The sequence below is a fragment of the Lipotes vexillifer genome, unplaced genomic scaffold (genome assembly GCF_000442215.2).
Source record: "Lipotes vexillifer unplaced genomic scaffold, Lipotes_vexillifer_v1.1 scaffold987, whole genome shotgun sequence".
Lineage (NCBI taxonomy): Eukaryota > Metazoa > Chordata > Mammalia > Artiodactyla > Lipotidae > Lipotes > Lipotes vexillifer.
In genome coordinates, this window is record NW_006787426.1 from 415,536 (window position 1) to 442,237 (window position 26,702).

Here is a 26,702-nt window from a genome sequence, read left to right on the forward strand (position 1 = left end):
CGAGATGCAGGGACAGAGCCAGGCCGGGTGGCAGAGCTGATGGTACCTACTGGAGACCTCTGCCTGGAGATGGAGTCCTCTCCCCCATGTGGTGGCTCAGGCTTTTCTGGGCTCACATGGAACTGCCCCCAGGGAGCACATGCCCAAGGACCAGCGGCCCTGACAGTGAGCCAGGAAGCAGACATCACTGCTCGGGAGCAGCTGCAGAACACCCCCCCGACAGACTCGTAGCTGAGACCAGCCAGGGGGGCTCTGGGAGGCCTCTGCCCAGACAGGCCGGGGGGAGTGTGGGGACGACAGGGTGCATCTCCCACAGGGGGCGCCCAGCTGTGCTCAGAAGGCCTTCGAGACCAGGGTGGGAGAGACATGTCGCTCCCTGAGTGAGGAAGGCTTCACCACGAGTGTATCGGCGCAGTCTCATGTCTCTCCTCTGAGCACCCACTAGGCCCCTTGGCTCTGCCTGGCACAAGCAGGCTCTGCCTTCCTAGTGGGGTCTCCTGGGGTGAGAGCAAGCCTAGAGTGAGGCCAGAGCCTCAGACCCCAGGCAGTGGGAGCAGGTGTGCAGCCAGCACAGCAAGGTCCGGCCCAGCAGCCCACTGGAGCCCTGCTCCAAATCACTTCTGGGCTACCAGCCGGCACCTACGGTCCACACGGGCAGCCAGCTCACAGCGAGGTCAGCCAAGGAAGAGGCCGTGGGTCCCTGTGTTCTGTCTGCTCATCCCTGTGGTCATGGCGCACCTGCAGCCAGCCCGCTGCCAGGGATGCTGAACCTCTGGAGCTGCGGTGCCAGGGGCAGGTCTGCACGCTGGGCTGGGGCCTGGCTGGCTGCTTGGCCAGACTCTCCAGCAGCCTCTAGGTCACATGGGGAGGCTGTGCTGACACACCTGGCCCCCAGCTGGGGCGTGCCAGCTGCCTTGGGACCAGGGACGAAGGGGGAGCCCCAGGGGACGGAGGGAGGAACAGAATGGTGGTTCCGTCCAGGCCCAGCACCTGGCTCGCTCAGGGCCAGAGTCACAGACATTTGTGAGTGTTTCACATGCAGCCTCATGATAAAGGATTCCGGGCCTAATGAAAACGACCAAATCTAGGCTGAAAGCTTTGTAAGACCCTCGTAGGGGTACTGAACACACAGTCCCGACTGGGGCCATATGTCCCCGGGTCCTCTTTCCAGATGGAGCATGTGCGGGGCCACCTCCAGGGGTGGTGGAAAGACACTGGGTGACTGACCACTGAATTCAGGTCTCCCCCAAAAGGGCAGATCTGGAAAGGGCTGGCCTTGGGACTCTGAGGACAGGCAGAAATCCATGCTGACTTCCTTGGATGAAAACCTGGGGTCCAGAGAAAAGGCCAGCCAAGGTCAGAGAGAGGCAGGCAGAGCTCGGCCTGGAAATGGAGACTTCAGGAATCTGACTAAAATGCCCAGGGGGCTTAGGTGACCCTCCAGGACTCAGTTTCCTCTCCTGTAACACGGGGGTGATGGTGCCACCTTCATGGGGTGCCCCAGGGACTCGGATGACTCAGGCACCAGCTCAGTCCTGAGTGAGGCTAGGCATAGGCCTCCCTCAGACAGGCCACCTCCCAGGACAGCCCAGTGTCCCACAGCGCAGTGCGGGGTCTTGCTTTATGTTAAAGGACGGTGGGGTGGAGACCCCTGCTCTTACCAGCTGCCAGCAGCGGTGAGGATCCGGCTGGTGAGCACTGTCTCCCACTCCTTCCCTTCCCGGCTGCACTTCAGGCGACTCAGCTTTATGCCCCCCACGGCCGTCACCTCGTTCTCCACCTCGATGTACATGGAGGGGTCGGAGCTCACCTGGGGGAGAAAAGCAAACAGAACGTTTTCAGCAGCAGTGGCCTCAGACGTGGGCCACGGACAGGGGGAAGGACACGCAAGGGTGGAACAGAGCTGCCAGCCAACAGCAGGCTGGGGGTGGGGGTGGTCACAGGGCAGGACAGGGGGCCAGGGGTCCCAACGTGCAGTCCCCAGGGCAGGGCAAGTCCCAGAAGCTGGTGTCCACCTTGTCCTCTGTGCAGTGGAGCAGAGAATTGGTGTCACAGCTAAAGACCTCGAAGCCTCCGGATCCCACCACCTCCTCTCACAAGGGAGGATGCAGAGAAGGCAAGCAACTGGCCAAGAAAACACGGCACAGAAGGACCCCAGCCCGCTCGGGGGGACATGGGTCTCCTGACTCCTAACTGAAGGATCTTCAAAGACTGTCAGGTTTGGCCAGAACAGAGGCTGTGTCGGCACTTGGAGGAAAGGTCTGGAAAGTCCTTAGGCCCTCCAGCTCCTTGGCAGTGCACCTTGGCATGCACACTGGAGCCCAGTGTCACTGACAGGAGGGTCCCCAGAAAACCGTGGGGAGACGTGTGCAGTTCAGCACCAGCTCCACACGGGCTCAGCCTCGTGTTCTGTGTCTGTGGAGCAGACAGGCAGATACCCCACGTGGGACCTAGGTGAGCGGTTCGTACTTGTCTGGCCACACAGTGGGTGAGCAGGGGTGGAGGGTCGGCTGTGGCTGGGCCCCCAGAAACCAAGAACAGCCCCCACACAGCACTCCGCAAGGAAGGCCCTGGGGTGAGGGGGGATGGCTGAGTTTGGGAGGGGGATTTGTGCGAGAAGAACCAGGGGGCCCCACCCTTAGACCCAGAAGGACCTGTCCACCTGCCCCCTGGCAGCCCTGAGGGGCAGCCTGGGCTGGGGCAGCGTGCAGCCCACCTGCATGTGGGGTTCTAAACGGTTTCCCGAGGACATGAACCTGAGCTGAGGTACAGAGGGTGGGAGATGAACGGTGTGTGCAAGGCCTGGTATGGGTGCTGGGCTGAGCGGCCAGAGGGCCTCTGGGAATAAAGGACTACTTGCTGTAGATCTGTAGTTAGAAGATTCCACTCGAGACCTTGAAAGGCCCTGATGATGACCCCACGCTGGGCACTGGGAAGTGGATGGGCCAGCAGGCTGGTCAAGAGACAGACCAGTGCCACATGGTCCCATGGGCTGAGCCCATGGCCGAGAGTGGAGATCGAGGAGGCTTCCAGGAGAGGGAACACCTGGGACAGGTCTTGAAGGAGCTGGGCACCCAGAAGATGGAGGGTAAAGCCATGGAGGAGAGGCGTGGGGGCTGAAGTGAGGGGTCCCAGAGAAGAGGCCAGCCGTCTCGTTAAGAGTTGTGATCTGCTCAACCACAACTTGCCCCAGAAGGTGATGGAGAGCCACTTGAAAGCGGCCCCAAGTCTGTGACAATTCAGGGTTTACAGCCCCCAGGGGGTGGGGGTGGACAGGCGGACAAAAAGAATGTGCAGGCTCGGGAGGGAGGGAGGCGGAGGTCTGCTCACCTGCAGGGTGAAGGCTCTCTGGGGGCCCGGCATGGGCAGCTTCAGAGCAGCTGCTGGGACAGACAAACACACGGCGTCCTTCTCTGCGGTCAGGGCAGCTGGCGACTGCAAGAGCAGAGATGTCCCTGAGCCCTGCCCGGCACTGAAGGGCAGTGCCAGGTAAAGGTGAGTCACCAGAGGTGAGGCTGGGTCTACCACCTGGGCGTTTCCACCCTCTGTGAGTGCAGATGAACGCTACAGAGACCCCTACTGCAGAGACGAGGCAGCTGACCCCAGGGAGGGGCTCAAGGACTCTGGGTGGGTCGGGGCAGTTCTGGAGGTATACGTGTCCACGCCAGCTGTCCCCACACTGATGAGGCACGTGGGGCCCCCCTTCTTCCCCAGGGCATATGCAGGCCCCCACACCGAGCTCAGGAGGTGGGCCGGGGGCAGCACCGGCCCACCAGCCTCACCTGCACAGACAGGGACATGGGCATGAGCCGCGAGTCCTTCCGAGGCCGCCCTTTCTTCTTCTTCTCCACCGTTTCCACCTCGAGCTCCAGCTTCCGCTTGGAGAGTGAGGAGGGCTTGGCCACAGGGACCTTCTCGTCGCTGTCACTGCTGCTCTCCAGGACATCCCGGGGCCGCAGCTCCTTCACAAGGCTCTGCTCTTTCAACCTGCACAAACACAGACACCCGTGGCTTTTCCACAGGACTACTGGTTTCATGATAATCAATGAAATCCATACTCATCCCCAAAAGTTAATAAATTAAAAAAGTAGGAGAGGACTTCTGGTTTCTGCTTTAAGATAATGGCTTGGGAGTCGTCATTCTCCCTCTTAAAATAAGAGGAAAACTGAAAACTTGTATACCAACAACTCTTCTTAGACCCACCAGAGAAACCGCTGCCCTGACAACTGGAGACAAGGCGAAGACATAAAACCGCCTGGAGCCCCCACCAGGGAGGGAGGAGGGCACCCACACTTGCGTTAGTTTTATCTCCAGGAGCTCCACCAGTTGTCATGGGTGGAGATCAGGAATGGAGTGCTCCTCCCATATGCTTTGGGCTGAGGAAGGGGAAAGCAACCACTCTGAAACACACCCAGAGCCCTGTTCTCCTTAACAAAAGCCTTCCCCCAAGGAAAACTACTTTACTGAGTATGATGTGACCTGGGGGCAGGGCAATCAACCAACTCCAGCCTAGCCCCCCTCCACACGCACTAAGAAACTCTCTTGAAGGTCATAGGCCAGGGACTCTGGCCCAACAACAACATAGGAGACAATCATGAGACTAGAGAGTGCTTCTCCTCCCCAATACCTCACAAAATCAACAGGGCCCCTGTGTAATAAGAACACTAGATCACAACTAAGAGAACTGCAAGACACAGACTCCATTTAACAAGGAGTTTCTAGGGAAACTCAAGGAAAACAGGGAGAGAAAAGCAAAGACACCAGAAGAAATGGAAGCCTCTAACACCTGCAGCTTCAGGAGACAGTAAACAAGACCTAATTCTTACCAGGTAAACAAAACCTCACATTAAAGACCTTTTACCCCCAGTTCCTATTACTTAGTACATTATGTCCAGGTTTCAACAAAAATTACAAGACACAATAAAAGGCAAAACAAAACAAAATCAAACAAAAACCCAAAATGAAACAGTCTCGAGATGAAGCAGGATCAGAACCAGAGTCAGACATGGCAGCAATTTTGGAATTATGAGGCCAGGATTTTTAAATAACTATTATTAATATGTTAAGGGCTCTAATGGAAAAATCAGGATAACACACAAGAACAGATGGATCATATAAGCAGAGAGAATTTAATAATAATAATATAGCTAAGACTTTTTCAAAATTAATGAAAGATACCAAACCACAGATCTCAGCTGCTCATAGAACACTAAGTAAAATAAATACCAAAAAATCCACACCTACCTACACATAACATAAACTGCAGCAAACCAAAGACAAACAGAAACTCTTGAGAGAAGCAGAGGGAAAAATACACTTCAGCTAATAAGGGACAGAATAAAGATTACAACAGACCTCTCTTCAGAAACCGTTCAAGCAAAAACTGACTGAAGTGAAACATATAAGGTGTTAAAAACAAACCCACCAACCTAGAATTCTGTATCCACTGAAATTATATCTCAAAAATGAAAGAGAAATAAAGGTTTTCTCAGACAAAAACAACAAAAAGACACTCGAGGAAATGTGTTGCCAGCAGAACTGCCTTGCAAGAAATGTTAAAAGAAGTTCTTCAGAGAGAAGGAAAATGATACAGGTCAGAAACTTAGATCTGCATGAAGAAAGTGCTAGAGAAAGAATAAATACTGTAAGAATTTTTATTTGTCTTATTCTTAATTAAAAGATAACTTTTTGGGAATTCTCTGGCAGTCCAGTGGTTAGGACTCTTTGCTCCAAATGCAGGGGGCCTGGGTTTGATCCCTGGTTGGGGAACTAAGATCCCACATACCACAATAAGCACGTGTGCCACAACTACTGAGCCCGTGAGCTCTAGAGCTCAAGCACTGCAACTAGAGAAGCCCGAGTGCAGTAACAAAGACCCAGTGCAGCCAAAATAAATAAATAAATAAATTTAAAAAAAGAACAAATCACATTCTCTAAATAAGAAATAAAAAAATAGAACATAATCATATTAAAAAAAAAATCCCTGGTCGGGGAACTAAAATCCCACAGGCCACACACACACACACACACACACACACACACACACACACAAAAGTGAAAGATAACTTTTTGTTCAAACTAGTAACAGCAACAATGTATTGGATGATAAGTGAAATAAACAAACAGTAGCAATGTTATATGTCTTGGAAAGAAAGAATTGGGAATACTTTGTTAACAGGCACCTGCACTACCCTTCAGCATTATAACATTATTTGAAAGTGTATTTAGTTATAAATGTTTATTTCAAACTGTAGGGCAACCACTAAAAAAAATTTGAAGAGCAGTACAGTTGACATGCTAAGAGAGACAATGGAAGAGATACATTATCTTACTATCTAAGATATTCTTAGATAATGCTAAGAGATAATATAAGAGAGAGAAAATGGAATCATACCAAAAACATGCTCAATTAAAACTGGAGAAGGCAGAAGAAAAAGCGGGAGACCAAAATCGTTAAGAATATGGTAGATATTAATTCACTATACCAATAATCACTTTAAATATAAATATTCCAAATACACCAATTAAAAGAAACTGACAGAATGAAAAAGAAAACCCAAGTATATGTTGTCTACAAGAAACTCAGCTTAAATATAAAGACACATAAATTAAAAGTAAAGGCTGGTTCCAACTATATGACATTCTGGAAAACAAAAAACTATGGAAATAGTAAAAAAAATATCAGTTATTGCCAGCGGTTGGGAGGAGAGAGGGATGAACAGGCAGAGTGCAGAGGATTGTTAGGTCAGTGAAACTATTTTGTATGATACCATTATGGTGGTAGATACATGTCCTATACACTGTCCAAACCCACAGAATGCACAACACCAAAGGTGAACACTTAATGTAAACTATGGACTTTGGGTGATAATGATGTGTCTGTGTAGTTTTATTGCTTGCAACCAATGTATCACTCAGATGTGGGATGTCAATAGTTAAGGCAGAGGGGTATATGAGAACTCTCTGTACTTTCTGTACAATTTTGCTGTGAACCTTAAACTGTTCAAAAAAAATAAGTCTACTCTTTAAAAAAAGGGATGGAGAAGAACATGTCACACTAACACTAAAAGAAAGCTGGAGTAGCTGTATTAATCTCAGACAAAGCAGTCATCAGAGTAAGGAAAATTATCAAGAATAAAGACAGGCATTACATGATGATAAGAGGGTCGATTTTCCAAGAAGACATAGCAATCCTTAATATGCATACATCTAACAACAGAGTGTGTCAAAATACATGTGGAAAAACTGATAGAACTGGAAGGAGAACTAGACAAGTCCACTATTATAGCTGGAGATTTCCATATACCTCTATCAGTAATCAACAGATCCAGCAGACAGAAAATCAATGAGGACATAATTAATTGAACAGTACCATCATTCATTGTATTCACTGTATTTAATTGACATTTATAAAATACCCACGTGCAGCAACAAAGACCCAATGCAGCCAAAAAAAAATAAAATAATTTATATAAAGAAATGAAAGGGGAGGTAAGCAACAAGGATTTACTGTATAGCACAAGGATCCATATTCAATATCTTGTAATAACCTATAGTGGAAAATAATCTGAAAAATATATAACTGAATGATTTTGCTACACAAAATATATTGTGTGAGACTAACACAATATTGTAAATCAAATACACATCAATAAAAAAGGAAAGAAATGAAAGGGGGCCCTCACTACTGATCCCATCCATGGACATTAAAAGGATCATAAAGGAATATTATGAACGACTTTATACCCATATATTTGATAAGTTAGTTAAAATGGACCAGTTCTTTGAAAAAAAAAATCCACAAAACTCACACAAGGAAAAATAATCTGAATAGACCTGTATCTATTAAAGAAATTAACCAACAATTTATAATCTTCCAAGAAAGAAAGCACCAGACCCAGACAGTTTTACTGGTGAATTCTATCAAACATTTAAGAAAGAAATTATACCAATTCTCCACAATCTGTTCCAGAAAACAGAAGTAGAGGAAATAAATCCTAACTCCTATGAGGCCAGCATTACCCCAATATACAAACCAGATTACAAGAAAGAAGAACTACAGACCAATATCTCTCATGAACAAAGATTCAAAAATCCTCAACAAAATATTAGCAAATTGAATCCAACAATGTATAAAACGAATTATACACCATGACCAAATGGGATTTATTCCAGGTAGGCATACTGATTTAACATTCAAAAATCAATTAACGTAACCCACCACATCCAACAACACTAAAGAAGAGCATTATGACCATATCAACTGATGCAGAAAAAGCATATGACAAAACCAAACATCTATTAATGATAAAAACTTAGCAAACTCGAAATAGAGAACTTAACTTGATAAAGAATAACCACAAAAAAACCTTACTGTTAACATTGTACTGGAAGTCTTAGCTAATACAGTAAGACAAGAGAAGGAAATAAAAGGTATGAAGATTGGGAAGGGAGAATAAAACTGTGTTCAGTGAACAAAAACATCAGTGATGACACTGTATCATTGTAGAAAATTCCAAAGAATCAACAACAACAAAATCTGTAACTAATAAGCAATTATACCAAGGTTGCAGGATACAAGGTTAACATACAAAAGTCAATTGCTTTTCTATATACCAGCAATGAACAAGTGGTATTTGAAATTCTAAACACAATACCACTTATACTGGTGCCAAAAGAGCAATAATTTGATAGAAATATAACAAAATATGTATAAATTCTATATGAGGGAAACAATACTCTGATGAAAGAAATCAAAGATCTAAATAAACTGAGATATTTTATGTTTATGAATAGGAAGACTCAATATTGTTAAGATGTCAACTTTTCCTAACTTGATCTAGAGAGTCAATGGAATCCCAATAAAAATCCCAGGAACTTATACTATAGTATCAACAAACTTATTCTAAAGTTTATATGAAAAGGAAAAGACCTCAAAATAGATCTAAACAAATGTAGTCAACTGATCTTTGATAAAGGCAAAGACATAGAATAATCTTTCAACAAATGGTGCTGGCACAAATGGACGTCCACATGCAAATACTAAATCTAGACACAGACCATACATCTTTCACAAACATTAACTCAAAATGGATCATAGATCTAAGTGTAAAATGCAAAACTATAAAATGAGAACTCAGAAGAAAACACAGTAGGAACTCTAGGTGAGCTTGGGTTTGGCAATGAGTTTTTTTTTTTTTTTTTTTGCGGTATGCAGGTCTCTTACTGTTGTGGCCTCCCCCGTTGTAGAGCACAGGTTCCAGACGCGCAGGCTCAGCAGCCATGGCTCACGGGCCCAGCCGCCCCACGGCATGTGGGATCTTCCCGGACGGGGCACGAACCCGTGTCCCCTGCATCGGCAGGCGGACTCTCAACCACTGCGCCACCAGGGAAGCCCTGGCAATGAGTTTTTGATACAACACCAAAAGCATGATCCATGATAGAAAAAAAAAAAAAAATCTAATGTGTTGGACTTCATTAACATTAAAAATTTCTGCTCTGAGAAAGACACTGTCAAGAGAATGGAAAGCCAAATCACAGACTGGGAGAAAATATCTGTGAATCACATTACCTGAAAAAAGACGTGTATCTAAAATATACAAAGAATTCTTAAAATTCAGCAGTAAGAAATAACCAATTGGGGCTTCCCTGGTGGCACAGTGGTTGAGAATCCACCTGCCACTTCAGGGAACACGGGTTCGATCCCTGGTCCGGGAGGATCCCACATGCTGTGGAGCAGCTAGGCCCGTGCGCCACAACTACTGAGCCTGTGCTCTGCAGCCCGTGAGCCACAACTACTGAGCCCATGTGCTGCAACTGCTGAAGCCCACGTGCCTGGAGCCCATGCTCTGAAGCTAAGAGAGGCCACCGCAATGAGAAGCCCGTGCACTGCAATGAAGAGTGGCCCTCACTTGCCGCAACTAGAGAAAGCCCACGCGCAGCAACGAAGACCCAACAGACAAAATAAATAAATAAAATAAATAAATACATTAAAAAAAAAGAAATAACCAACTAAAAAAAAAGAACAAAGATCTGAACAGGCACTCACCAAAGATGAGATGGCTGATAAGTGTATGAAAAGATGTTCAGCATCATATGTCATTCAGCAATTGAAAATTAAAACAAGATACCACTAAACACTTATTAGAACGGCTAAAACCAAAACTGATGATACCAAACGCCAACAAGGATGTGGATCAAATGAACACATTCACTGTTGGTGGGACTGCAGTCATTTTGGAAGACAGTCTGGCAGTTTCTTACAAAGTTAAACCTAGTCTTACCATACCAACCAGCAATTGCACTCCTAGGTATCTGCCCAGTGGAGATGAAAACATATATTCACACAAAAACCTACACGTGAGTACTGACAGCAGTTTTATACATCATCTACATATAATTGCCAAAAAATGGAAGCAACCACGATGTCCTTCAATGGGGGAATGCTTAAACTGTGGTACATACAAACTATGTGCATCCATACAATGGGATAAGATCTGTTAATAATAAGAAATAAGCTATCAAACCATGAAAATGCATGGAGGAACCTTAAATGGATATTACTAAGTAAAAGATACCCATTTGAAAAGGCTAGGTATAGTATGTTTCCAATTATATGACATTCTAGGAAAGGCAAAACTGTAGAGACAGTAAAAAGATCAATGGTTTTCAGGTATTCAGGGAGGACAGAGGGAGGGATAAACAGCTGAAGAAAGAGGGATGTTCAGGAGGTGAACTTACTGTGCCTGATACCAGACCCTCCTGCTGCCTCAGAAGCAGGAAGCTTGGCCCTAAGCGAATACTCACTTAATAACACTGTCACTTTCTTATTTTTTGGGGTTTTTGATTCTTTTATTTATTCACTGCCTTTTCAAGGGAGAAGCTGAGAATGGCAAACTTGATGTGAGGAAAGATTCATATACTATCCCATGTGAGGAAAGATTCGTATACTATCCCATGTATAAAAATTAACTCAAAATGGATTGAAGAACTAAATATAAGAGTTAAACTGTAAAACTCTTAGAAGAAAACATAGATGTGACCTTGGATTAGAAAACTGTTTCTTAGATGTGACACCTAAAACACAAGCAACTAAAGAAAAATTAGAAAAATTGGGCATCATCAAAACTTAAAACTTTTGTGCTTCAAAGAGCACTGTCAGCAGAATGAAAGGACAACCTACTAAATGGGAGAAAATATTTGCAAATCACATCTGAGTGAAGAGCTCTTATAGCTCAACAGTAAAAAGAGTAATAACCCAGTTTTAAAATGGACAAAGGATTTAAATAGACATTTCTCCAAAGAAGATACTGGAGCTGTATGTGTGGCTGAAAGGCCTTATGAGATGTGGGTAACACACTACTGAGGGACAATCCCTGGTGGCATCGGGCCCAGGTCATGCATCAAGACTTTGCCCTCTAGCAGCCTGATTCAAGGGGTAGCCTCTGCACTTCTCAAAGCAGGGTCTGCACTCCCTGAGAGCTAGGAATTGACAGCGATAAGGGCCATGGAGATATACAAGGTGAACATCTTTCCTCAGTGAACAGAAGGAATTCCTAGCTATGGTGCCCTGTGGTTTCACTAAGGTGGAGATTGTGTTTTATTCTGGCTATTCAGAGCTCACTCCATTTCCAAAACTGAGATTTCAATACTTGCTTAAGCCTATGAAACATCGGCCACTCCCTCTTGACCAATGCCCCACAGCCCGCCCTCTTTGGGGAACTCCTGTTATGTGCATGCAGACCCTACCCTCTGCCCTCCAGACACTCCTCCTTGGGCTCCACCTCTTCACCTCTGTGGCACCCAGGCCATTTCCTCAGATCAAATGCGCTCCTCAGCTGGGCCTCCTCTGCTGTCAAATATGCCCACTGAGGTTTTTTTTTTTTTTGGACGCGTGGCTTGCAGGATCTTAGTTCCCCGACCAGGTATTGAAACCTGGGCCCCTGGCAGTGAAAGCACTGAGTCCTAACCACTGGACTGCAAGGGAATTCCGTCCGCTGACTCTTCAATTGCCATGATTATTATTATTTTTTTCCAAAAGTATTTTTGGGTTCATTCCCAAATCTATCTGGTCTTTTTGATGGTGTATTATTTCTTACTGAGCTATAATTCACATACTATAAAAGTCACCATTTTAAAGTACTAGAAACAGTAGTTTCTAGTATATTCATAAGGCCATCAATCAGCACCGCTAAGCCATGAACATTTTCATAATCCCAAAAAGAAACTTTGTATCCATCAGCACTCACCCCATCCTGCCCCGGCAACCACTCATCTACTTTCTGTCTCCGTGGATTTGCCTATTCTGGAATCAAATATAAATGGAATCATATAACATGTGGTCCTTTGTGACTGGCTTCTTTCACTTAGCATTAACGTTGTCAAGGTTTTTCCCTGTTGTGGCATGTATAAGCATTCCATTCCTTTTTATTGCCAAATAATATTATTGATATATTGTATGGATGTACCACATTTTAAAAATCCATTCATCAATCGACGGACATTTGGGATATTTCCACTGTTTTGCTATTATGAATAATATGGATATGAACTTTTTTGGGGGGCTGTATTGGATCTTCATTGTGGCATGTGGATCTTTCATTGCAGCATGCAGGCTTCTCTCTAGTTGTGGTGTGCAGGCTCAGTATTTGCGGCAAATGGGCTCTCTAGTTGCGGCACTCGGGCTTAGTTGCCCCACAGCATGTGGGATCTTAGTTGCCTGACAAGGGATCGAACCCATGTCCCCTGCATTGGAAGGTGGATTCTTAACCACTGGACCACCAGGGAAGTCCCCTGATATGAACTTTTGTCTACAAGTTTTTACATGAATACGTTTTCAGTTATCTTGGGTATCTACCTAGGTGTGGGATTGCTGGCTCAGACAGTAACTATTTTAACCATTTATGGAAACGCCAGATTGTCCTCTAAACCAGCTGAACCATTTTACAATCCCACCAGAATCTACGAGGGTCCTGATTTCTCCCCATCCTAACACTTCTTATTATCTGACTTTCTGATCACGGATCCTAGTGGGTGCGAAGTGGTAGTTCACTGTAGCTTTGGTTTGCATTTCTCTGATGACTAATGTTGAATGTCTTTTTATGTGCTTATGGTTGTTTGTGTATCTTCTTTGGAGAAATGTCTATTTAAATCCTTTGTCCATTTTAAAACTGGGTTATTACTCTTTTTACTGTTGAGCTATAAGAGCTCTTCACTCAGATGTGATTTGCAAATATTTTCTCCCATTTAGTAGGTTGTCCTTTCATTCTGCTGACAGTGCTCTTTGAAGCACAAAAGTTTTAAGTTTTGATGATGCCCAATTTTTCTAATTTTTCTTTAGTTGCTTGTGTTTTAGGTGTCACATCTAAGAAACAGTTTTCTAATCCAAGGTCACATCTATGTTTTCTTCTAAGAGTTTTACAGTTTAACTCTTACATTTAGTTCTTCAATCCATTTTGAGTTAATTTTTATACACGGGATAGTATACGAATCTTTCCTCACGTTTTATCTTTCTTGTCTTTGACCATCTTACGCGTGTTTATTTTACAGCCACCATCTGACAATCTACCATCAGAGGTACAGAGGTCTACACCTTCTGCTCCTGACATGCGTGGATGATCAGGGTTTCTTCACGGGCTTTGTTCCTTTGGATTCTGAGTCATCTCACGCAGTGTTTCTTTAGTGGGAACACAGTACCCCCTGGGGTCAGGATGGATTTATATTTGCTTTGCCAAATGCCTCTGGGGTGTTAATTAGACTAGAATTTTCTTTTGTGTCCAGTTCTTGGCTTGGTGATTTCCAGATGACAGAGGTAGTGTTAAGGTGACCTCCAATCCACTTGAGGGCAGGCCTGTGGTGACACAGCCTCAGGGGAAGACTGTTTTCCTAACTCAGAGGGCAGGCTGAGACATTCCAGGCTCTGGCCATGTTCCTGTGCTGTCAGGTTTCTTCTAGTCCCCCTCTCACTGGAGGTACACTTTTTTAAGCAGCTTGACTTCATGCTAGTGTCTTAGGTTCCAATCCCTACGTGGCTCAGGCCTAAGGCCCTGTCTCAAATCTGTGTGGCCATTAAAACTCAAGGTCCTTGTTCACCAGGCCAGTAACCTCCTGGCCTAACACCCACTACTCTGATTGTTTTGTTCACTCTTAGATTTTGGCTCCTAGGGACTTCACTTACTTTCTTGTAAACTAGTCACATACTTTAGGGACATGTTACGTTTCATCCAGCATTTCACAATGTTTAGCAGCAAGGAGTTTTCAGATCCTCTATATTGCTGGGCAGAAAAATTGCTGGGTAAAAAGATCACATGAAACACCTGTATAAAACAGACGTGACCACACTGCAGACCCCACGCCAAAGTCACCGCTGACCTGAAGGGACAGCTGTCCCATGCTGGCTTCTGGGGCCTATTCTCCAAGGACGAATCCCACTCAGACAAGCAGTTTCGAGAACATGGGTGAAGCCCCGGGGACAGTACAGTGTGGCTTTAGTTCAAAGACACCGTCCAGGGCAAGGACAGGTCTCATCCCAGATGCTCCCTCCACTGGGCACCTTCTGGCCATGTGGTTCCTGCAAGAGGCTCTGGCCCAGGTCCCTGATGTGGCTAATGGTAACGCTGAGCCCAATCACCTTGCAGTGGGTCACAGCTCCAGGTTGGCACTCAAGGCCCTGGCCCATGTGGAGGAAGGTGGCCCGGCCCCCCCTCAGACTCTCCCAGCCTTCGACTTGCTGGACCAGGCAGTGAGCTCTGTGCCACAGCGGGCTCGGCAGGAGGCCCTCCCAGGAGGCAGAGAAGCTCTGTGTCAATAGCAGAGGCTGAAACACTCAGTGTGGCTCCTCAGGAGGACTCCTGCCCCCCCCATGACTGCTGCCTGTACTCAGGAAGGTGCAGAGGACATGCTGCAGGGGCTCAGAAGCCCGTTGGACCTCACAGAGGCCTCCCCTCCATCACTTTAATTTCAGCTCCCGACCTCCTGGTCAGTGTCTGAGCAGAAAGCCAGGACCAGAGCTTTCCACCCTCTGACCATCTCAGCACAGCCTCTGCACCCACCAGCCCTCGTGCCTCTGCCCTTTGGTCCCCCATCCCCACCCCATGGCTCCGTGAAGCAGCCACACCTTTCTCCTGAGTGGTGGCTCCTGAATACAGAGGGACAGGAGTCTGCATCCTCACAGGAAGGCGGACATGGCACGGCTGGCCCAAGTCTGTACCCTCCCCATCTCTGGGGCCCCACACAGCCACCACCTACCTTTCCATAGCTGTCGGGGTCAAACCGGCCAAGGCAGGAGCTCCCGGCGTGGCTTTGGAGCGCTCCGTGAATCGGGAGTCAAATGCTTTCATAGGTTCGATCTTGGACGGGGTTGTGAGGATGGAGGGGGACGGTGCAGCGGGAGCAGAGGCCGCATTCACGCTGGGGGTGGGGTGGAGACGGAAGGCCACATCAGCACAACCCACTGAGGATCCGGGAGTCCGGGATTTGTGGGGCTTGGAGCCAAGTGAATGGGGCACAAATATCAAACTTCCATAAATAATTTCAAGACGTAATCGACTATTGCCAACTTTCTTTAATACTTTCACTAAGTTCTGGGAGTTTGGCTTTCTGAGAAGACTGTGAGCAAATGCACTCACACCTGTACCACTTTAGTGTTCTCAGAGCTTCTGGGGGTAGCACGAGGCCTCAACAGCGGTTCCTACAACCCCCTTTTCCTCACCATAGAGCTCTGTCTCCACAACCTGAATACAGCAGCTCCACCCAACCCGCTCTGACCACCAGCTCTGACCACGGTCTCACAGGGACAATCACACACCCTTTATGCTCTCCTCCAAGTGCTCCCTATGTCTCTGACTCCACAGAAGAAAGGGAGCTCAGGCTGGAGCCTGCCAGCTCCGTTGTCCCAGCACATCCCACACGCTGGGTCAAAGCCATGGGGCCTCCTCTGCCCACATCTGGGCTAACTGCCCTCCCCGCCACTGGACCCCAGGCCAGATGCCCACAGGCACTTGTATGACCCTCCCCTCCTCTCCTGGGACCTACACGGCCAACTGTTGAACATTTTGCAAACCTGGCGTCCTGTCCTTCCCCAGACACCCTTCCTCCCAATGCTCTGCTTCCTGACTGGTCTTGCTGCTCCATACCCTTCTCTTCCCTCAAGGGAGAGGGGACACTCGAAGCCTGGCACATGCCTCCACAGCCATCGACACCAGAGGCAGGAGCTGTGATAATGCACGGCCCTGTCCCTAGTGATGGAGGGTCACGTTGACAGTGTCAGTTGTGTGCCAGTGCAGCAGCTAAACTTGGGCCCCACTGCTGGTCGTTTCCTAAGGTTCAAGTCCCAGCGCCTGTGTGTCCACTCCAGGGAGAAGCCAGCCTTCCTCCCCTCGCCCACCACTCTTCAGGCTCCAGGCCTCTGCTCTCGCTGTTGCCCCTACTCCCCAGCCCTGTCCCCTGGCTCAGCCTAATTGAGAAGCCTTCCTGAGACCTGCCTGCCAAGGCCCTCAGAGGGTCAGCCCCGCACCCCTGTGGCTACCTCTTCCCCTACCAGCCTAGATCCTCCCCGGAGATGAGGACCCACCAATCAACCCCTGCAGACGTCAGGCCTGGCACAGCTTGTCACTCAGAGCAGGCGCTGGGCAAATGGCTCCTGGCTCTTAGTCATGCTCCTCTGGTCCTTTCAGACTTCTAGTTTGGTTTCCAGGTGATGGCCAGTGAAGACATGGGCTCCCCGAGCAAATGTATTCTGAGTGTAAGGGGAGTCTGTGCAGTGGCACACGAGCAGGCCGGCCGAAGGTGGGCTGGCCCCGTGACAGGTGACGTGTCTCATCCTGGGACTGTATCTTCCCCCAGGACGTGAAGTCCTCAGGGCCCTAATCATCAGACTCTCCTGATCAAGGCTCCCTTCTGAGCAGGCCCTCATCTGAAACCAAGCACCTGTCTCTTTTCTTTACTGAAGAGGCCACGAAGTATCCCTGGAACTGTCCAAACCGCACTTGCCCAGGTACAAGCTTGGCACCTACTCACCTGTCCTTACTGACAGAATCACCTGCAGGCCTGGTGCCGGTCGCCGCCACAGGCTCTGTGGAAGGCTTCGAGGTGCCGAAGGGGACGGGGGTATTGGGGTCCAGCGGCAGCAGCTGCGGGCTGCTGTGAGAGGTGAGCATGGTGCCTGCCAGGGAACCCGAGAGCGGGATGCTGTTGAAGAAGGCCGTGGAGAAGTCCCTGTTGTCGAGAAGGAGAAAAGTCAGCCTTGGACGTCGAGCACCATGTTGAGTACTTACACATTCTAAGCAAATTTTTTTCTGGGTCCAATGGCAATGTATTTTCATGGCAGAATTTCTGTGCAAGTTACAGAAAAGTAAAAAGGAAATTAAAATCACTTCATACACTACATTTAATTAGATCTAAGATGAACTGGTACTTTATATACCACTAAGAAAGAAAAAAACTATGACCGATTATAACTGTCAGGTGTCACTGATAAGATGCACCCTGATCTCAAGAGGTGTTACCATGTGCAAATGTGTCTTGGGGCTGGGGGAACACAGTGCAGAGTGGGCCTCCCTTTCATTATGGGCAGCGTGGACATGCCATGGTTTACCTAACCAGCCTCTCGTGAGGAACAGCTGGACAGTTTCCCAGTGTTTCTGTAACAAACACTGCAGTGTGCCGGCTCAGGGCCCTGGGTATCATGGCTCAGCCATGCACAGACTCTGAGGCCTTGGGCACCTCAGCCACCATGTCTGCAAAAGAGATGACAGGACCCTCCCCATGAGGCTGCTGTCTGGACTAACGTACTTCCTGTAGCGCATGACACAGGGCACACACAGAGACGCCTGCTGTTGTAATTGTCATCCCACTTGTTTCATACGTTACTTGGGATAAATTCCTAGAAGGAACTGCAGCAGCAAATGGAATGTTCATCGATGATTTTGGATAAATAGTTCGCAAGGGCCCTGCTTTGAGGTTCACCTCACAAGCCGTGCATGGGTGCCTATTTCCCCAAACTCTCATCAACGGTTTTATCAATTTTTTTTTTTTTTTTTGCGGTACGCAGGCCTCTCACTGTTGTGGCCTCTCCCGTTGCGGAGCACAGGCTCCAGACGCGCAGGCTCAGCAGCCATGGCTCACGGGCCTAGCTGCTCCGCGGCATGTGGGATCTTCCCGGACCGGGGCACGAACCCGTGTCCCCTGCATCAGCAGGCGGACTCTCAACCACTGCGCCACCAGGGAAGCCCTTTATCAACTTCTTGGTACCTGATAATCTGAGAGATGAAAAATAGTATCTTACTACAATTTTAATTTGCCATTATTTTGATGCAAGGTTGAAATTTTTTCATCTAGAAACAGTTGATTTCCCTTTTTTGGGAGCTGTTTGTTCATATCTGTCATCCACTGTTCTATTTGGTTATTGGTCTTTATTATTGATTGTTAAGACCTATTTACATATTCAAAAATTCCTATATGGACAGGAAATATCTTCCCCAGGATGTTGTGTTTTGAAGACTTTTTTTACCTCTGAGATTATGAAAGTATTCTTCTATGGAATATTCTAAAATTTTAAATAATAAAAAAGTTAAACATTAAAAAAAAATCTCTAAGATGTTCAGAATGTTCTCTGAAAAATTTCTGAGCTGTGCAAAATTTTAATGCGTGAGATAGGGCTCCAAATGTTTTTTTAAATTTATTTTATTGAAGTATAGTTGATTTACAATGTTGTGTTAATTTCTGTTATACATCAAGGTGATTCAGTTACACACACACACACACACACACACACACACTTCTCTTCCATTATGGTTTACCATAGGATTCTGAATACAGTTCCCTGTGCTACACAGTAGGACCTTGTTGTTTATCCATCCTATATATAATAGTTTGCATCTGCTAATCCCAAACTCCCAATCCATCCCTCCCCCACCACCTCCCCGCTGGCAACCACAAGTCCGCTATGTCTGTGCATCTATTTCTATTTTGTAGATAGGTTCATTTGTGTCATATTTTAGATTCCACATATAAGTGATATCATATGGTATTTGTCTTTCTCTTTCTGACTTACTTTACTTAGTACGACCATTGCTAGGTCCATCCATGTAGCTGCAAATGACATTATTTCATTCTTTTTTATGGCTGAGTAATATTCCATTGTATATAAACCATATCCTCGTTATCCATTCATCTGTCGATGGACATTTAGGTTGTTTCCATGTCTCAGCTATTGCGAATAGTGTGCTATGAACATTGGGGTGCATGTATCTTTTTGAATTATTGCTTTCTCCAGATATATGCCCAGGAGTGGGATTGGTGGATCACATGGCAACTCTACTTTAGTTTTTTGAAGAACCTCCATACTATTCTCCATAGTGGCTGCACCAATTTACATTCCCATCAGTAGTGTAGGAGGGTTCACTTTTCTCCCTTTCCAGCATTTGTTACTTGTAGACTTTTTAATCATGGCCATCCTGACCAGTGCGAGGTGGTTCTTCACTGTAGTTTTGATTTGCATTTCTCTAATAATTAGTGGCGTTGAGCATCCTTTCATGTCTCTGTTGGCCATCTGTATGTTTTCTTTGGAGAAATGTCTGTTTAGGTCTTCTGCCCATTTTTCGATTGGGTTTTTTTTTTTTTGGTTGTTATTGTTGTTGTGGCCTCTCCTGTTGCGGAGCATAGGCTCCGGATGTGCAGGCCCAGCCGTCCCACGGCATGTGGGATCTGCCCGGACCAGGGTACGAACCCGTGTCCCCTGCATCGGCAGGTGGACTCTCAACCACTGCGCCACCAGGGAAGCCCACGATTGGGTTTTTTTTAAATTATTGAGTTGTATAAGCTGTTCCTGTATTTTTGAAATTAAGCCCTTGTCGGTCGCATCATTTGCAAATATTTTCTCCCAGTTTGTAGGCTGTCTTTTCATTTTGTTCCTGATTTCCTTTGCTGTACAAAAGCTTGTAAGTTTGATTAGGTTCCGTTTATCTATTTTTGTTTTTATTTCTTTTTAAAAATAAATTTATTTATTTTTTATTTTTGGCTGTGTTGGGTCTTTGTTGCAGTGAGCGGGGGTTGCTCTTTGTTGTGGTGCGTGGGCTTCTCTTGTTGCGGAGCATGGGTTCTAGGCGCGCAGGCTTCAGTAGTTGTGGCACATGGGCTCAGTAGTTGTTGCTTGCAGGCTCTAGAGCTCAGGCTCAGTAATTGTGGCACATGGGTTTAGTTGCTCTGTGGCATGTGGGATCTTCCCGGGCCAGGGCTCAAACCCGTGTCCCTTGCATTGGCAGGCAGATTCTTAACCACTGCACCACCAGGGGAGCCCTTGTTTTTATTTCTATTGCCTTGGGAGACTGACTGAAGAAAACATTGGTACGATTTATCTCAGAGAATGTCTGCCTATGTTCTCTTCTAGGAGTTTATGGTGTCATGTTTTATATTTAAGTCTTTAAGCCATTTTGAGTTATTATTTTTTTTATTTTTTATTTTTTTGCCGTACGCGGGCCTCTCACTGTTATGGCCTCTCCCGTTGCAGAGCACAGGCTCCGGACTTGCAGGCTCAGCGGCCATGGCTCACGGGCCCAGCCGCTCCGCGGCATGTGGGATCTTCCCGGACTGGGGCACGAACCCGCGTCCCCTGCATCGGCAGGCGGACTCTCAACCACTGCGCCACCAGGGAAGCCCTTGAGTTATTTTTGTATATGGTGTGAGGCAGTGTTCTAATTTCATTGATTTACATGCAGCTGTGTAGCTTTCTCAGCACCACTTGCTGAAGAAACTGTCTTTTCTCCATTGCATATTCTTGTAGGGCTTCAATTTTGTTTCTAGAGAGTATCACTTCCTCATTTCATTTATTGAATTAGGTAATGATTCATCACAGATGCAAAATGTCACCTTTAAAGTTCTCATAAATGTTTGAGTCTATTTCTGAGTTTTCTATTGTATTCCACTGTTCTATTCATGTGTCAGTACCTCACTATTTTAATTATTATAGCTTGTAAGATTTAATTTCTAGTGGGGCTAGTCTTTCCTGATTAATCTTTTCCAGAAATATTTTAGCTACTCCTATGTACTTTTTCACAGAACTTCAGAATCAGTTTGTCTGACGCTGAAAACTCCTATGGTTATTTGTATTGGCTCATGTTACATTTATAGGCTGAGGGAGATTTGTCATCTTTATGATATCGAGACATCCTATCTAATAAATGGTATGCATTTCTGTGAATTTTCTTTTAGGTATCTCAGTAGAGTTCAAAATTTTTTCCTCATAAAGATCTCCATTTCTTGTTACATTCTAGGTACTACATCTGTGAAAGTGATTTCTTCCTTTGCATCTTCTAAAGGTAACTGGTGCTACTTGATCTTGCTATGTTGCACCCAGTCATCTCACTGTATTCTTTTACTGTCTATGGTGGTTTTTCCAGTTGATTCTCTTGCAGATTATACCACCTTTGACTAATGACACATTTACCACCTCCTTTCTAATTTCTTTTTTCTCTTAACTAACCATAGGAGCTGGGATCTCTAGAACAATGTTAAATTACAGTCACAGGTGTAGACATATGTTCAATTCTTAAATTTAATTTGAAATAAGATAGTTTAACAAGTTTTACAAACATCTATCTGTTCCCATTTAACTGAGTTTTAAATAACAATGATGTTGGGTTTAATAAAAATGCCTCTTAAGCACCTACAGAGATGATCATATAATTTATTTATTTTGATCTACTGACATGTAGGAGTAAATTAAGTTTCCCCAAATCATTTGAAGCATCTTGCTTTCCTGAAATAAATTTTACTTGTTTATAGTGTATTAGCATTTTAACACATTGTAACATTCTGTTTGTTATGATTTTTTTTAGGATTTTGCATTGACATTTGGAAATAAGATTGATCAGGAATTTATTATATCTTTGTCACATTTTGATTATGAAATTTCAATATTGTGTTCATTAAAAGATTTTGCAAGCTTTCCTTCTTTTTCAAAGCACTAGAATATTTTCAATAGTATTAGAATGAGCTGTTCTTTAAAAGTTTGTTAGAATTTTCCTGTCAAGCCATCTTAGTCTGGTGGCCTTTGATAGGTTAACTCTTTGACAGTGTCCTCTATTTCTTCTATAATAATTCATCTGTACAGATTTTCTTCAATTTCGGTAATTTTTGTTTTCCCCCAAATAATTCACTTTCAAATTTATTTGCAGAGTTCAGCAAAGATGTCTTTCACCCGTTTGATTTATTCTTCATCTTTGATTATTTCCCATTTATGTCTATTTTAAATATTTGCAACTTCTCTTTTCTTTCTTGATTAGATAAGCTAATAATTACCTTTTCCATTGCTACTTGTTTTGACATGGGAATCAAGAGGAAAAAAAGAATCAAGTTCTGGTGCCAGAAATATGTGCCCCATGGCAGAAAGCTGGCTCAAGGCCAGGCAGGAAGTCATCTACCACCTCTGCCTCCTCACCAGGTGAGGCCTGGAAGGATCCACAGAACAGAAGTGCCACCACCACTTCCACCACCTCTACAAGCCTCATTCCCATCAGCTCTGAAATGTTCAAGCACTGTCACATACTTGGTTTCACTTGGTTCTGATAAAGGTGGGCAGGTGGCATTCTCTGCATAGGTTCATAATGGGAAAAAGATTTGATCAAGGGAAAACCACTCTATGGGAGGAGTCTGGAAGTTGGTTCTGGCTCTACCTGGTCAGGTCACTGCCCTCCAGGGCCTCGGCACTTGCACACCTGACATGAGGAGGCCATGAGCACATCACGTGACTGAAGGTCTCCGCAGACTTGAGGGAAGATTTGGAACAGCTCATGGAAGAACTAGTGGGAAATGCAGAGGACTACTGTGCGTGATGCCCTGAGTAGACAGGCTGAAAAGAGTGAGTCATCTTGATGTTCGGCCTATTCCTCTCACATGGAGCCTTATCATCCTTTGAATCAACATACCTCACTTTGGGGAGAATGACCAATACAAAAGCAAGCCTGACGACAGATGCCAAGACAAGGACAAATCCAGCTGAATCCACTGTCCCTCTCTGCTCCATCAGGCAAATCTACCCCCCACCCAGCAAGTTCACTTCTGGGAAGTGTCCTGAGGGAACAGTCATAGGTGTGCTCAGAGATTCATTTACAATCACAAAACACTGTACAAACTACACGTCCACAGTTAAGGGGCTGGTTAAGTAAATCATGGTGCGTTCACAGGCGGGGCACCTGGACCGTCAGCAAACCAATGCTTCAGAGAAGTTATTAAAATGGATGCAAGGTCAAGATACAGGAAAAAACAGGAGATACGGACACCAAAACGTTAACAGTGATCGTATCTTTGTGCTTTTACTGTTTTCCACAATGTGTACATATTCCTTTCTTAATCAGAAAGAGAAGGCTATAAAAGTGGAAAGAGAAACAGAAAAAAAATCAGTCTGATTTTTCTCTCCCTGGTATCTTCAACAAAGCAGGGCCAGCCTCCCCACCCACCTGCACCATCATCAGGTATGCAGAGGGCTCTGCAGTAGCGCAAGGCTTTGAGGATGCTGGGAAGCTGGAATCAACTCACTTCCAGACTCTGTGGGTGAGGCTGGCCCAAGAGCCTGTGAAGTCCTGGTTATGATAGTGCTACCTGGCGAAAGGAGAGAGGAAGACCTCCCAGAGAAGGCCACAGAAAGCTCGGTGAGTGAACGAGTACCCGGTGTCCAGCTGTGCTATGCAGAGAGGCGTGATTCTCCTCCGACCATCTGCCGTCCGAGTCTCAACTTGTTTCTTTAAAAGATTCTGGCAAAGTAGAGAGACATAAAGGAATGGAAACATTTCTGAATCTCCGAATACCAACAAATAAGACTTCTAATGAAATGTATTCTAACTCCTCTGTGGCCTTTCAGATACAACTAAACTAAGCCACTCATCAAAGAATAAGCGTTTTTATCAGGGTGTGTGCCCGACAGTAAGGCATCAAGGACAGACGCTCCCAGGTGAACCAGCTCCAACATCTTCCTTTCTATCTCCAATTCCCACTTGGCCAGGTTCCCGGAGCAGTGAGCACATGCCCGGCCAGCCACACGCACCCAGCAGCCATGGGGCTAAACAAGGGAGCTAACAGATGAGACCCCTGTCTCTAAGCCACAATTTCAAACTTTCTTTCAATGAAGGCTCACAACCCAGGGTTTGTCACACACTGTGTCTGAACCACCTGGGGAGTGTGACACCCTGCACAAGCTCCCGGAGAGGGTTTTAGCTCCCAACATCTGTCCTGTTCCCTTCCCATCTCCACGCTGACCCCCCAGGGAAACATGGGCTTCCAGAGGAAGAAGGGGGAGTCAACAGACGTCTCTTGAGGGCAGAGCCTGAAATCCACTGTTCTCAGTATCTAGAATCTCCTAGAAAGGCTAGAGGTGAGGTTTGAAGTTCCCCCAAAGGATGCTCTCCTCTGGATCTCCTTGGGGCAGGGCCTTTGATAAGGTGCCCTGGGCTCCGCTGCTGCCGCACACAGACAAGGGCAATAAGGCCGAGTGGCCCCCTGCTGGCTCCCAGCTCCCTGCCCATGTCTGTGCACTGTCTAGACGGCCTCTTGCCCTCCTGGCCTTGTGCCGCCCCTGGGCACGTGTCTGTGTCCTCAGTGCCGCTGGGCCCAGCCCTCACCTTCCTGATGTCCTCCAGACTCTCCCCGTTGACGACGCCAGCAACCGAGGTAGCGGAGCCTGTCTCTCTGGCCGCAGAGCCTTTCTGGTCCAGCTGCTGCTGCTGCTGCCTCCGCTGGTACTTGAGCATCTCGGGGTTCTCGATGACGGCGGTGGAGAGCTGGGTCTCGGTCATGATGGCCAAACTCTTGCCGTAGGTGGACTGATGGATGCGGCTCTAGAGAAGGCAGAGAGAGGGAAGTGCAACAAACCGTCCAGGACACTGCACACCAGTGGGCAAGCTGTGTGCTGGCCCCCGGCTCAGAGCGAGAGACCCCTGGGCAGGGTCCCGGAGCCCTGGACGCTGGCTCTCTGAAACCTCCCACCCTGTTTGCCTATTTAGATGACTCAGGAGAGGCCTTGTACCCTCCCTCGATGTTTACAGCCTTCAGGGATGAAAGTAGATGCGTAACCCTCAGGAAAACACCTACAGCAGGTCTGGTGCAGAACAAACAGCAACAAACATTTGCTGAACTGAAATTACGACATTCAAATTGCTAATGTAAGGCTATTAAATCACTCCAAGGACCCCAAACGCTTCTTGGGAATCAGACACTGAAACCCAGAGTTGCTTTCACTGCTCCAACTGCAGCCATCTGCCCCACGTGGCTGGAGGTCGCCATGGGGCCGCTAACAGAGCCCCTGAGAGCAAGGAAAGGCCTGGCACGCAGGCCTAGGGGAACCCTTCTCTGCCTGCATTGCCCCCAACACGTCCTGACCCTTCTGAGCAGGGCCAGCCCCACCTTCCCTGGTCTCAGCAGCCCTGTGCCACAAGCCAGGCTGTGTGAGGGCAGGGACAGTGGCCCCAGCACACTGGAGTGGCCAGTGTGACAAGGAGCAGACTTGCACATGGTGTGCTAATGACCAAAGCAGAGGTCAGTAGGACACCTGCCTCGCAGGAAGGATGCTGGGCAGGCAGCCTTGGGGCCCACTCCGCAGGACCTGGAGTGCCTGCCTGTGGCCAAAACTCCCTCCCCGGCACCCCTGGAATCTCAAGGCAGGATTCGGAGTTTGGCCCTACTGTTCTTCAAATGCAGGGGCCCTGCCTGCATCCAAGATGGGTTACAACTCTCTAAGGAGAGGGGAGGTCACCTGACGACAGTGACCAGTGGAGGGAAGAGCTGGGGCTGTGGACACACTTGTCCCCCCACTGACAAGCGACCGTGGGTGCCAGGCCAGTCCACTGTGGTGAGCAAGGCTGACTCTGAAGCCCGAGGGGTACAGAAGCCTAAGAGGGGTCTCCCAGCAGCAATGGCACCCTGAGGGGAGAGCTGCCGCCTGCCCTGGGCTCTTAGAGCCTCTTGTCCCCACATACTGGTGCGGGCCCACTTGCGGGAAGGCAGGCTCCTAGTCTGAGGCAGGGAAAGTAGTGCCTGTCACCAAGTCCCCGAGAAGGAGCACTGGCCACCCTGTCCTGGGCAGAGCATGGCGGAGAGGAGGCCTGGCCCCAAGGCTGCGGATGGGCTCATGTTTCCACTCTCAGACCTCAGGGTCACATGCTATTCTCCTCAGTGAAACAGGACCAGTCCTGCCTGGAGGGGTTTTGTGTAATTTAAGTGAAGAAATGTGGCCCTGGTTCTGGCACACAGTAAGTGCTAGGAAAGGACTGCTAACACTGTTGTAACTGCTGACCCGAGGCCAGTACATTAGCGAAGGACAATGGGGAAGGGACGTGAGCAGCCCTGGTAGCCACTCCCACTCTCCCAGCGTGAACACCTCCCAGGGTGGCTATCAGCTCAAGAGGAGATGCCCGGGTTTACTCAATTCTATTTTCCACAAGATGTTACGGAAAAACCCAAAGGAATTTTTTGGCCAACCCAATAGAATGGATTTCTGACATGAACAGAGGTTCATTTTAAATTAAATCTCTCTTGTAGAGAAGACAAGGATTATAATCTACAAGAGGCAAAGGACCAGGAATGCTTCAGGAAACAATGTGTCTGTGTAGGTCACAGGAGGAGGTCCCTCAGAGCCGCCGTGGCCGTGCTCCTACCTTCTCTTCCTCGCTCAGGGGGTCTCCGAGCTCGTCCTGGGAGAAATCCAGGAATGCAAC

At 47.0% G+C, this 26,702-nt stretch overlaps 1 protein-coding gene across 1 annotated transcript in view; it reads right to left on the reverse strand.

The window, feature by feature from the left end:
* Window positions 1-26,702, reverse strand: part of HIRA (histone cell cycle regulator) — a 57,314-nt gene that overhangs the window by 15,292 nt on the left and 15,320 nt on the right. Inside the window, exons 11-18 of the mRNA XM_007460016.1 lie at window positions 26,643-26,702; window positions 24,612-24,827; window positions 23,662-23,747; window positions 17,017-17,214; window positions 15,247-15,408; window positions 3,783-3,987; window positions 3,331-3,435; window positions 1,662-1,810 (exon numbers count right to left, since the gene is read on the reverse strand). The exon at window positions 26,643-26,702 is cut by the window's right edge and continues 1 nt beyond it. Coding sequence (XP_007460078.1) covers window positions 1,662-1,810; window positions 3,331-3,435; window positions 3,783-3,987; window positions 15,247-15,408; window positions 17,017-17,214; window positions 23,662-23,747; window positions 24,612-24,827; window positions 26,643-26,702 — 1,181 coding nt within the window. The remainder of the gene's footprint in view (window positions 1-1,661; window positions 1,811-3,330; window positions 3,436-3,782; window positions 3,988-15,246; window positions 15,409-17,016; window positions 17,215-23,661; window positions 23,748-24,611; window positions 24,828-26,642) is intronic.